The sequence below is a fragment of the Oenanthe melanoleuca genome, chromosome 5, assembly GCF_029582105.1.
Source record: "Oenanthe melanoleuca isolate GR-GAL-2019-014 chromosome 5, OMel1.0, whole genome shotgun sequence".
Lineage (NCBI taxonomy): Eukaryota > Metazoa > Chordata > Aves > Passeriformes > Muscicapidae > Oenanthe > Oenanthe melanoleuca.
Genome location: NC_079339.1, coordinates 40,915,950 through 40,928,645, shown reverse-complemented (window position 1 = coordinate 40,928,645; position 12,696 = coordinate 40,915,950). Strand labels below are relative to the sequence as shown.

Here is a 12,696-nt window from a genome sequence, read left to right as displayed (position 1 = left end):
CCTTATTTCTCCCCTCACAGTAGAAGCCCTGTGGCTGCCTTTGATGCCTCACATCCACCACTACAATATACAGTAAGCAGAAGAGCACAAGTGCCTGCTAAGAGTTGCAGCAGCATCTCTTCCCAAGCCACCCCAAAGGAAACCTGGCCCTGTGGAGAGAGCAATTCAGACCCAGAATCTGAAACAGAGACCTATCTCGAATGGTGCAACAAACCATCATATAGGAGCAAGCCATAGACTGCAGGGGTAACAACTCACTCCTCTTGATACACCATTTCCTAAGAGTCAACATAGCAGATCCTGGTCCTTAACAATCCATTGCCAGGCTCCTACCTTCCTGTCCAGCTCATGCCAACTTTCCTCCTTCTTTTCCTCCAGGAATTACATGGAGCAGATGCAAACACCATTCCCATGGCTCCAGTTAAGAAGGGACAAAATAAATAACTTGCAAGCATTGGACATTAGCTGAGAGGCATCCAGAGAGACACTAAGCCTTTTCACAGCAGATTGTAAGTGGTCCCTGCTTCTTGCCAGGACAACAAATGTTACAGCCAAGCAAGCAGAAATTTCTCTGCTGTGCTTGAGTCCATAAACAGGACAACGTGTAATCAGCCATCTGAGCACCAAAGAATTATTCACCTTCAGGCAAGCAACAATACCTCAGAATGAGTCAGATGTGGGGGTGGAAGAAGTCCTCTACGTGAGAGGCTCCCACTGCAGTGGCTCTTTCTGAGGCATATACACAACATACAGCCCTCCTTGCTCCCATCCATCTTTCCTTTCCACCTTGGCATTCTTATTTGTGTCTAGCAGCTGGAAATCCTGCTGATTCCCAGCAACCACACACAGCTCAGTTACAGAGTGGGACCAGCTGCCCTCCTGGCTCTGAAGGAAGCCCATGAGCTCTGCTGCACTGATCCTCCCCTAGTGCTTTTAAAGCTGGATGCCTTCAGGGACTCTAGAGAAACAGGCTGTGTATTCTGACCTGCCTACCTTATCTACATTTCTAAATTTCATTCTAATTGCTAAATCTCAAGACAAGACAAGCAGGTCACAGCAGTAGTCACCTGAACAGCCATTGCTCACAACCTTAAGAACAACAATTAATTATGCAAGTCTGACAGGTGACAGAGTGAATGGCAATGCATTAGGCAGTGGAGACAACTATATACAACTTAAGTAGTATATGTAAACATACATGGGGCAAATGTGGGTGAAAGGGTGGCATGTATGAGGAGTGCAGAATCACTTTTAGCTTGCTTTTCTATGAATATCTCTAATGAGGCAATGTTTATAACAATGAAACATATCTGCACATCTGGGCACTAGAGACTTGAGTGCTCATATGAGTTTAATACAAATGGCATTGCTTTAGCAGAGAACAGGAGGATTAACTGCTGCCTAAATGCAATCAATTGGGAGCTAAGACAGTGATGCATAAGATTTGGGCCCTAAACATATTTGCAGGTCCTGAGCCTACTCGGAGGGCATTATGCTAATACATCCACAGCAAAAAGTAATCAAACAGAGTCTCCAGGAATACTGACTCTACCAAAAAAATGCTTCTAAATAACAGATATCACAGATCACAAAATGACTGGGGTTGGAAGGGACTTCTGAAGGCCATCTCCCCCAACCCCCCTTAACCCCCAAAGTTAAAGCAGGTTAACTTTGAGGAGTTGCACAGGATCATGTTCATGCATTTTTTGAGTATCTCTAGAAAAAGAGACCTCACAGCCTCTCTGGGAAGCCTCTGCCACCTGCACAGTAACAAGTTCCTCCTATTCAGACAGAACTTCCTGTGCTTCTGTTTGTGCCTATTGCCCCTTCCCCTATCACTGGCACCAAGGAAGAGAGTCTGGGCCCCTCCTCTTGACAGCCATCCTTAAGATGTTTTGCATGCATTGATAAGATCCCAAACAAGTATGTTCCTTTATTACAGGTATTCCTTTCTTTATTCTTCTGCTCAAAGTGAAAACAAAAGAAGCTCTGACCTCTTAATTACCATATCTTTAAGTCTTTTTTCTTAAGATCCTGAGGAAACAAGACAATTGGAATCCAATCCTGCCCATAAGACAGGCCTCTTACTCAAATCTAAGTCATATGCATTCAAAACATCCATTTCTGTTTTTACCACAGCACACAGTAAATTTTCTGCTCTCTGCTGAACACATCTTTAGAATCAAGGTGTAACTTCAGGGTCTTAATACCACTATGAAAGACTTGGACCAAGAACCAAGGAGAAGGGAAAGGGAATACACAGCCTCATGGAATTTACAAGGTATTACCAATACTACCAGAACAGAGCCTGTGAACTTGGTTGTGAGATGGACTAAGGACTTGGCTTATTTTACTACATGGGAAAGAAAAGAACCATTTAGAGAGTAAGTTTCTTGACAGATGCTGAATGAATAGAGTAAGGATTAGAAAACAGTAGCCAGGGCTCAGGACCTTGTCCAGCCTGCCACAGCCTTTTAGCTTTCTAGCTAAAGTACTGCAACCCCAAAGCAGCTTGGCAGCTCATCTCCCTCTGCAAGATACTTGTGTTCCACTTGCTGTGGTCTGCCCCATTAATCTTCTCACCATCAAATCTGCTCTTACCTCTTGCTTCCTGCATTAAGTTCTTCTAACAGAAGGATAATATATTAAGGAATAATAATAACACTGATAACAATAGTCTAAGAAATACATACCTCTTTCTCCATATTTCCCCTCGTTTGATTAGTCTCCCAGCAAGAGCAGCATTAATCACTGGGACAAGAGATAAAAGATAAAGTCCAATTTGAATTTTGCTGTGTGCTACTGAGAATGTATGTGTGTGTTCAGGCAGCAGGGAGGGAGGCCGCAGGATAATCTGTCATTTTATATATTTATGCTGTTGGAGGCAGTGGGGACTGGTTCTCCATTGTTACCACAGATTAAAATCATTCCTGTCCTTATACTTTCATTGGAGGTCATCGTTCAGGAAAAAAGAGATATTACGACCAAGTTAAATTCAAGCTATTTCTGCAAATCTCTGTGTATGGCTTGGACATCAAGGCTATTGCTTGGATATTAGAACACAACATACAGTATTTTCTTGTCCTTACCTGACCTGACTCTTTTTACTGAGTTTTCTTGCTTTGAAACATTAATGAAAAAAAGGACTGTTGCAAGTGAGAGGAAGAGGTGCATTTTAAATGATCTTAGCACAAGTGAGTTATCCCAGCTCTGCCTGACTTCCAACTGCCATGGAAGGATCCATGGATCCTCAGATCTCACTTCCAGCATTTCTAATGAACTGAGTCCCAGCCAGCCTGGCAAAAATTAAAGACCTGGAGTGTGGTACCAAGCAAAGATTAAAAGTAGAAGAGTGATTACTAGCCCATATAGTACAAACTTGTCTTTTCCTAAAACCTTTGCTTCTCCACAACAGAGTTCCTAGAACCACCAGTCTACCAGTTCTAGCTAGGTCACTCTCCATCTCTAAATCACACTGGTTCTTTCCCATATCTCTGTGAGAGAGATGTAACTCATCCTTTGGATCTTAGTTTCCATCTGCCCCTCAGCACTCATCTTTTCTCTACCCACTTTGATACATTTAGCCATTAGAGCATTTTCAACATTTCCTACTCTCTCATTCATGCCTACTATAAAACTACTGGTATTCCCTGGGAATTGTCCTTACCCACAAATCAATTTCCTTAGAACACTTAATCTGAGACAGAGTAAAATGGGCAATACAGCACCAGTTGAAAGCTCTAAAAGTAATTATTAGGGAAGAGGATCCCTTTATTAGTCATTTTAAGAGTGAAAAGCCAACATATTTTGTATGCAAATACAAATACCAAATACAAATATCAAACACCAAATAACAACTTTTCCTCTGAAAATCCACTGTAAGAAAAGGGAAACATTTATATCCTGTGCATTACCAGGAGAACTTAAATCCAGTTTCTTATTCCTTTGGCTTTATTTTTCCTCAGAAATTTTGTGGAAACACATTCTTATCTTTCAGAATATAATAGAAGTAATTTTGCAATCAAAATGAACAACATCCCACCTACTCATATGCCATCTAAGGGAGGAGATAAAGAATTGGCAGTTGTATAGCCTGTCTTGTTAATCACTACTTTTACGAGCTGTACTGTGACAGACATATCTTGCAAATCAGTGACAACTCATCCAAGAGATGAAAAAGAAACTAGCAGAGATCCTTCTGTTTCTGTTAGCTAACAACACCATCATTCTGCAGAAAATCCAAGGCATTAATTAGAGGGTTTCAGAAAGCAGGTCTGTCACAACAGCACAGATGTGTTTCCCATTTCTGTGCATTCACTGAAATAAATGACCTACAGAAGGTAAGAGGTATATTCCCACCTCTCTGCCAGTCCTGTAAAAAAAACCCAAAAACACAAACCAAACAAATAAAATTGAACTGTATGTTCAGGAAGCATTCTGGCAATGTCTGCAGCTTCTAGGCATTTCCCTGAAGTATATAAATAGCAAGAGGAACAGATATGCTATAACAAAACATGAGCCAATCCTCCAACTATATTTGACCCATAACCATTGATTCTACTCCATTTATTTCCAAGTAGTTGCTTTTGCAATATTGGATCTCTTCATCATATCCTGTTGCTGCACAATGATTCTAGAACAGCACACTTGTCCTATTCTTTCATTTGGCTTGGGATCAAATGTATGGTCAACTAGAATAGCTTTAGTTCCTGAGCACTGTATTAATCAGATTTTGAAAATAATCTTTCACGTGACTTTCAAGAATCCTTTTTGACAGGGTAAATGACATGTCTAAATGTACGGATACTGTGCTCTGAAAAAAAAATTGCATACTGATGATATTGATGTTACTTTCTGAGAAATGTATGCCTCCCTACCTAAAGAAGGCAGGTATAAGCTTACTATAGCTGTTATTTCAGCTTCCTATTCTTTTATTCAAGAAAAGGGTGTGCTGCTTGTTCACCCGAAGGAAAGTAAAAATTTTAATAGTTCTTGATCAAGACGAAACAAAGTAGCAGAGAAAAATCTAAAAAGATTCAGAAATTCTAGAAAAATGCTAGACCTGCCCCCTTTTACCCTGCTCTTGCTCTTTGATGCTGGGCCAAATCTTCATTTCCAAATTTGACAGGAGAACAGAACTGGGCACATATGTTAAAAACACCAGCTGAGATATTGCTGCAATATGCAAATGATTGCTCAGACCTGTAAGTTAAGGGAAAGTAATCTCGACGCTTTCAGAAATGAATGAGCCAACTCGGACCTTCTGTAAACTATTAGACTGAAAAAATAAAAAGGCAGTGTGGATCCTAACAAAACACACATAAGAGTGGCTGAAGTGACTGCTTGTTAATGCTCCTATATAAAAACAGCTAATCCAAAGAACGAGTGGAAGCTCTGTTTTGAGAAATCATGCTATATGCCAACTTTTGGTCCTCAAGTTTGCCACACACATTCAGTCAAACCCCTCCCCTGGAGTCAAGAGACAGACATCTCTATTTGGAACCAATAATGGCTACTAAGTTAAATGTTCCAATATCACTGCTGGTAATGTCAGCAAATGACAGCATATACTCAGCATATGCATGAACTGTTTTACAAGCACAATGTTCTTTATTACTGTAATTGTGCTTAGCAGAAATACAAGGCTGAGTTTACTTTCATCATCAGGACTTGTCAGCACTGGGGAACATAGGCTGGAAAAATAATATTACAGCAAAATCACATTCTTATTTTGAATGGGCACTGTACTTGTAGCTCACTTATGGCAATCTGGAAAACAGGTTCCCTATGGCACTTTCAGAAATGCAGCACAACTATCTTCTGAGAGTGGATGAAACCACGAAAATGTAAAATTCTCCTTTAGATTTTATGAATTTCGTAGGTAATCTGAGCATCCTGAATATAATATCAATAAATATAATTTAAACACACCATACCACTTGCACACCTAATATTCACTTGGAGAATATTTTTGTGCCTTTCCCATACAGAACATTATCATATCATTTACATGTTTCTGGTTAGGTAGCTACTACATTACACACCAACAATTCTGTATTTCAGTGTGCTCTATATATATTTCTATATTTCATATTTGTAAAGTATTAAGAGATCACTTGGTATTACTGAATTAGTAACTGTAACCTACATGAACATCTGCATGACAATTTTGAACATTTGGATTCTTGCTTCCAAAATCTACTTTCTTTCTCTGCTCAAAGCACGTTACCATTTAATCATTACAGAAGAGATGTGACTGTGAATAAGTAAATGCCATTTTGTGAATATCACTGCAGCAGTGCAGGAGTGTGGTGTAGGAGAGGGGATTCCCCTCTGAAGCATGGTAAATTTTGGAGCTTTGGCCTCTTTAAGAAAAAATAATGGAGAAGTAGCAGATACGAAGGGATAAAAGCCAGGCTTTGTAATTCTCAGCTGTGCCAATGAGCCAACGAAGTCAGTCTTTAAAGCAGAGACTCATCAAAAGCTCTTTTTTCATTAGATCTTTGCAGTCTTGGGATGAAAATGTCACTAGTGACTTATAAAAAGCAAAAACCAAATTAAAGGCCAATTTCTTTCCCTACCAAATTATTATCTATGAGTGTAAAAGAAAGTACCTAGGCAAGACCAAGGGTGAGACAATTTTATTTGTCTTGCTGACAGTGAAAGTCTAATTAGACTGACAAATCTTCTGTGCCATTTTCCTTTGTGATATACACTGTAAGGAAGGATTTAGCCTGGAGCTGCACGTTATGGAAAGACATTAATCAAGATTATTGGACCCTCAACAGAAAAGAGAGTTAGAAGGCTGAAAAGCCTAATGGTTAAAAATAAAGGTTGAGAACCTTATTCTAAGCCATGCCAATGGGCTGGACTCTCCATACAGATAATGGGCAGATCACCTCTTCTACTCTCTAGAGAGAGCAGTCTGCATATAATAAATCATAAACAGTCATTCTATGTCTCTAAGACCATAGCTGAAAACATCCACAAGTAATTTATTCTTGTCACCTACAAGATATAGTTTGAACGGTTAGGCAAGCGTCATTTTCCACATCTCAAGAAGTTGAGGCATGCCCTGGATATGTAACAGAGCTCACAGTTTCTGGTTTCTCATGGAAAGCATAAGTCCATCTGTCCTCCCAGAAGGGTTCTGATCTCTTTTTCAAAGAAAACTGTTTTGATCTTGGGTCCTCAGCCATCCATGCCATAGGCCAGACATATTAGGGACCTTCCCTAGGGCCTCCAGAAGATTCCCTGGTTCTCCACTTGGATTTGATGAACTGAGTGTGTTTTGAATGGAAGATGTATATCACGATGAATGACCTCTAGACTGGCTTTAGCATTTAACTTTGCACAAATTGTTTGAAAACTGAATGACCCAACTGTGACCGATGATAGAATGTGACACATAAAAGCACATGGAGAGTCTCCTACAAAGCTTTGAACAGCGACTCATAAAAGAGAATTCTAGCCACACAAGCAGCTGCCATAAAAGCAGAAGACAAGAGAATGAGTGTCAGTTTAACCTGTTTGCACAGAGGTCTCCCATCCAAAAATCCCTGAAGTACTTCATTAATAACAGAAGTTGCTCTTTAAATCAGCAAATAGGGACACGTGGGATTCCAGGACCTCTAAGCAATGAAGTAACCCTGAAGAAGCATGACAGCCTTGCAAGAATGCAGTGAGGCTCAGCACAGTGACTCTCATCCAGAAGCAGTCTGCATGGCACCTTATTGTACCACACACAAAAGCCAGCAGCTTGTCTTTAGGGCCTTTGCAGCTAGCAGGGAAAAGCAGAAGTTTTAGAGAGGATGTTATTATCACAGGAGAGTCTGATGCATCAGGGCCCTGAGAGGCAGCAAGAAATGAGCACAGCACATGCTACTTCTGAACAGACTGTACATATGTAAGAAAGTCAAATCAGTGCTTCTTCTTGGGGCAGTGGAGCACAAGCACCATTTGCAACTCACTGAAACAAACAAAAATCAAAATTTCTTTTTCTCCCTTATTTTCAGTTAGGGAAAAGGGTCAGCTCTCATTACTTCCTTCTCTGAATCACAGGAACATTCCCAGCAGTATAGCATACAGCCATATATCTCAACTGTTTCTCACTCAGATCCTAGCTGTCCTCCACTGACTTGAGTTTTACTGCCTTGTAGAAATTTAGTATAAATTTATAGACATTTTAAATGCTAATTTCAGTGCCACTGGGTATTTCCAGCAATATTTTTCTCTCAATTCCCTTTATCTTAGTTGTTGTCCAAAACTATAAACCATGTCTGGGATCTTCAAAAGCTGAAGCATATCACAGGTCTGAACATGTACTGTGTATTTCTAAACCTCTTCATTTTCCCATCTGATTTATTCTAACTGTGCTCTAAAATACTTCTGTCAGTACTCAGACTACCTAACTGCAGGAGGTTGTCTTGGTGTGTGTTACAAACAGAAGATATCTTTGCACTTATCAAGCTCCTCTGTAGTTTCTTAACAAGTGATGTGTAAATCTAAGTAATTCTGAAATTCCTCTGGATTTTGTAACACTATGTAATTACAGACTTGATATTCTGCACAAGACTTATATGCATTTTAAAAAGGAGTAGTTTAAGTTACTCACATAGGAAAATGAGTAGCACAGATATTCCTAACAGAGTAAGAACAGTAATTCTTTATCGTGATTTGTGCTATTTTGCTTTAGATGCTTCACTTCTATTGTATCATGCTTGGTATTTCTACAATTGGCCAGAACCCTTCTGTGCCAAGTAATGTACATGTGCAGAAAAAAAAGTATATTTTGAACCCAAAGAGTCTGTAATCTTAGCATAAAACAAGATATCACACCTGGATACAGAAACATTGATAATAAAACAAAAAAAGTGACAACATTGATTGACTTGATGAAGAGTTGTCTTAGACCATCATCAGCCTGACTTTTTGACAACTTTTTGGCAAGCATCATGATGACAAGAGTTTCAATGGGATTGGAAAAATGACCTGCTGTTGCCTTTTGTATGATATCAGGAAGCAGAAAGATTCCTAGGATCAAATCTAAGAAGTGAGCAAGTGCTTGAATCATGCTGATCAGAATCAGGAGACTCAAAACTTTAAACAGCCTTGAAAGTGAAGAAAAATATAATTCTCCTTATTCCTGAGCAGAAAAGAGAAGTGAAAGCTGAAACAAGGTAATAACTAACTGTATTTGTACCTTCCATAGCCTTAGGTATCTATATTTTATGTTTCCCAAAGAGTAAACTTGTTCTATTACATTGTTCCACCACTTAGATCTAAAATTGTAAGCAGGCTTGACGATGGTGTTGTTGAACACAAGCAAGATAAAATAACCATTAGGCACCTGAAAAACCATGGCTGGAGATACTGCCCAAACAAGAAAAGACAATTTCTTCTCACTTTCACCACACAGATACTGCAACTTAAGCAGACAGAATCAAATTCCACCTAAAATAAGGAAGAAAGCCAAGCTATCTGTGCTGCGACAGCAATAAAATGGCCCAATATTGAAATGCAGAAAGTTGTAATGGAGGTACATATTGACCTTTATTTTTCTTTCAGTGGGTAGCATGAAGTGTCAAAGAGTTATTGCTTTAATATCAGCTGAGATGAGGCCATTTGTTGTGGTGCATGTGTATCCAGGAAATCGCTGCTCTAACCATGTTTTTAGAAGCACTTTGACACTTTATTAAATCTTCTTGATGCTCTTTCAGCACACAGTGGTCTCTGTAGGCTGAGTGAACTGCCACGTAGGCTAGGCAGGAAGCTTTCAGAAAGAGTTCCTTTTCAGGCAAGCCAGCATCATTTCCAGCCTGACCCAGCTCATAAAGGTCCAGTGCTACTTTCTGTCCACTGGTGTAGCTAAACACAGTTTTGCTGCCTTTAAAATTTATATAGGGCAGGATAAGAACCACAGACTTTACAGTTCTGGAGATGTAACTGTACAAATATTTTTTCTAAAATTAGAACTAGTCACTGAGGAGAAGGAACTGTAATTCTCACAAAGTTTATGACAAACAGTGGCCAAACCTGGGGTAATTTCCCCTCATTTTGCTGAGACTTTATAAAATCACCTGCTGGGTGTTTGAGGCTAATAATTCAATTAATCCCAGTCCTGTTGCCATCTAGATTTACAGAGTACCAAAGCAGACACTGTTAAACCTCAGCTTGGAATTAATTACTCTAATAGCTGTAAATTCTACTACAGCCAAAGGTACCTCACAGAATCACAGAATATTTGTGGTTGGAAGGGACCTCTGGAGGTCATCTAGTCCAAACCTCTGGTCAAGTCAGATCATGAAGATTCAGCTTTCCAGGACTATGTGCAGATGGCTTTTGAATATTTAACAGCATGGACACTCCACAGCCTTTTTGGGCAACCTACACCCATGCTCGGTCACCCTCATGCTACAAATGTTTCCTGATGATTAGAGGGAAGGTCCTGTGCCTCAGTTTGTGCCCATTGTCTTTGGTCCTGTCACTGGGCACCACTGTCATCTTTACACTCTTCCTTCAGGTATTTGTACACACAGTTAAGATGCCCCCTGAGCCTTCTCTTTTCCAGGATCAGTCGCAGCTCTCAGCCTTTTCTCATACAAGAAATGCTCCAGTCCCTTACTCATTTTAGAGGTCCTTTGCTAGTCTCTCCAGTAGCTCCATCTCTCTAATGATTTCAAAACAAATCTTTCATTCCAGTTGGTAACACAATAACATGATAGTATACTGCTGAAATAAATAATCCACAGCTCAGATTGGTTATTCACACGATTCTTTTCTTTGCACAGACAAGGAGAGCCAGTTGAAGGTGTTTATTTCTAATCAGTACCATATTCTGGCTGCCACAAAACTGATTCCAAAACTGCATTTTAAGGGTTTAAATAACTACTTTGGCGCGATTAAATCAGATAACCTGAAATCCATTTTTTATTCAGGAATGAGGTTTACCAAATAGATTTGAACTGCTCTATGTTGGAACCTCTACATTTTGCAAGAAACTGATCTTGATAGCATTCCTTCAAAATTCTCTGCAGGAAGGCTATAAAAGGGAAATAAAAAATGACTCCAACTGGAAGTAATGCTTCATTGCTTTTCTCCTCATTATGAACTTCACTATTGCAGCAGTTCATCCTGTCATAATAATAAATAACCATACACCCACCCACCATTAAGCTGTGTAACTCTCTTTGGAATACATTTTCCCACATATGGAACTTTTAAAACATAGTTTAAAACCTTGCTCTTATTCACATTTTGACAATCTCACACACATCAGGTTGCACTAGATCAACAGCAAAACCCATTCCTATTCTTACATGTATGTGCCACAACAATTCAGCCAGCTGTTTGTCCTGTGTCCAACACAGGAGGACAACATTTTTAAAATAAAGAGTTACATGGAGCATTAGTCAGAGAACATAGCTCCTACGAACTTACAAATGAGCTGCAAGACGAGTTCAGACCTGAAGGAAATGGAGAAGACCAATGGACTCACCTGGATGCTGGGCGGTGAACGGTTTTTTCGGGTGGTAGTGGTCGCCATCGTGGTGGTGGTTTCCATGACCGTAGTCGACATTTCCGGGGGCACCGAGGTTGTGGGTGTCGTTCCCAAGATGGAAGGGACTTCCCCAACGAGTCGGACACTTCCATTGATTTTAATGTTGGGGTTGTTCTCTGCCGCCATGTTCAGCACTTTCAGGCCATTGTAATAGAGACCGGAGAGCTGGCCTTGGAAGAGACGCCCTCTGTCCTTCCCTCCTATGGCTATTTGCGCCTGGGTGTTGAAGATCGTTAACTGTCGTCCTAGTGAAGGGGGTGAATAACATTATTGACAGACATTTCCTCCAATTGGCACACTACACTGAGCCCCGGCCCGAAGTGATGGACAAAGAAGTAGATTCATTCTTGGGAGTGTTTGTGATGACTGTAGAGAAATAGTATGGAAATGTGGTGCCTAAAAGTCATTAAGAAGGATGATTAGCCTGAAAGTATGAATACCTAAAACTGAACCTTATATCCACTCACACATCAAAGCTCTAGAGGAACTTCAGAAATTTGAACCCATTCTTTTAGGACTGGATGAATTTTAAACTACAAATAGGACTTCAACATGTGGCTATTTTTCTACTATCAATTCACACTGCAGTACTTATCAAGATTTAGCCCATAAATAAACCTCCTTTTGGACTGGTTAAAACATTGGATTGACTCATAAAGCCACTTTTAATAATGCAAAGGTTTCAAGGGTTGGCTCAAAAACAGTAAAACACCAAGTAAAAATGAAGTGACATAAGAATTGAGTAGGAGTGTTATGACAGGATCAGTCATTATCTTTCACCTGTAAACTTTGTGTTGTGAAGGCTTGCAAATCTAAACCCAAGAAAGAACAAACACAAACATTTCTGATGTCTCTAAAAGAGCAAAACTCTTGAAATAGTGAGGATAACAGTGCTTCAGATGGTTCAGCCCCAGAATGCCTTACTCCACTCTTACAGAAAGTGAAATTCAAATATAGGCAGGTTATGTGGTTTAGTCAAGGTCACATCTTGAGTGTTAGAAGAGGTTCAATATAATATATAATAAAAAATATAATTATTAAAAATAAATTTAGTAACAATTGTTACGTAGTTTTGCAGGACACTTACATCACTTTCAGCCTGGACTTCTCTATAAATACTGTTTATGTCCCAGGCT

The 12,696-nt window shown here is 39.7% G+C and overlaps 1 protein-coding gene across 1 annotated transcript in view; it reads right to left on the bottom strand.

Moving 5' to 3' along the window:
* NRXN3 (neurexin 3) overlaps nucleotides 1-12,696 on the bottom strand; it is an 876,168-nt gene that overhangs the window by 94,354 nt on the left and 769,118 nt on the right. The window contains 2 exon segments of the mRNA XM_056493583.1: nucleotides 7,332-7,334; nucleotides 11,498-11,805. Of these exon segments, the coding sequence (XP_056349558.1) occupies nucleotides 7,332-7,334; nucleotides 11,498-11,805 (311 nt within the window).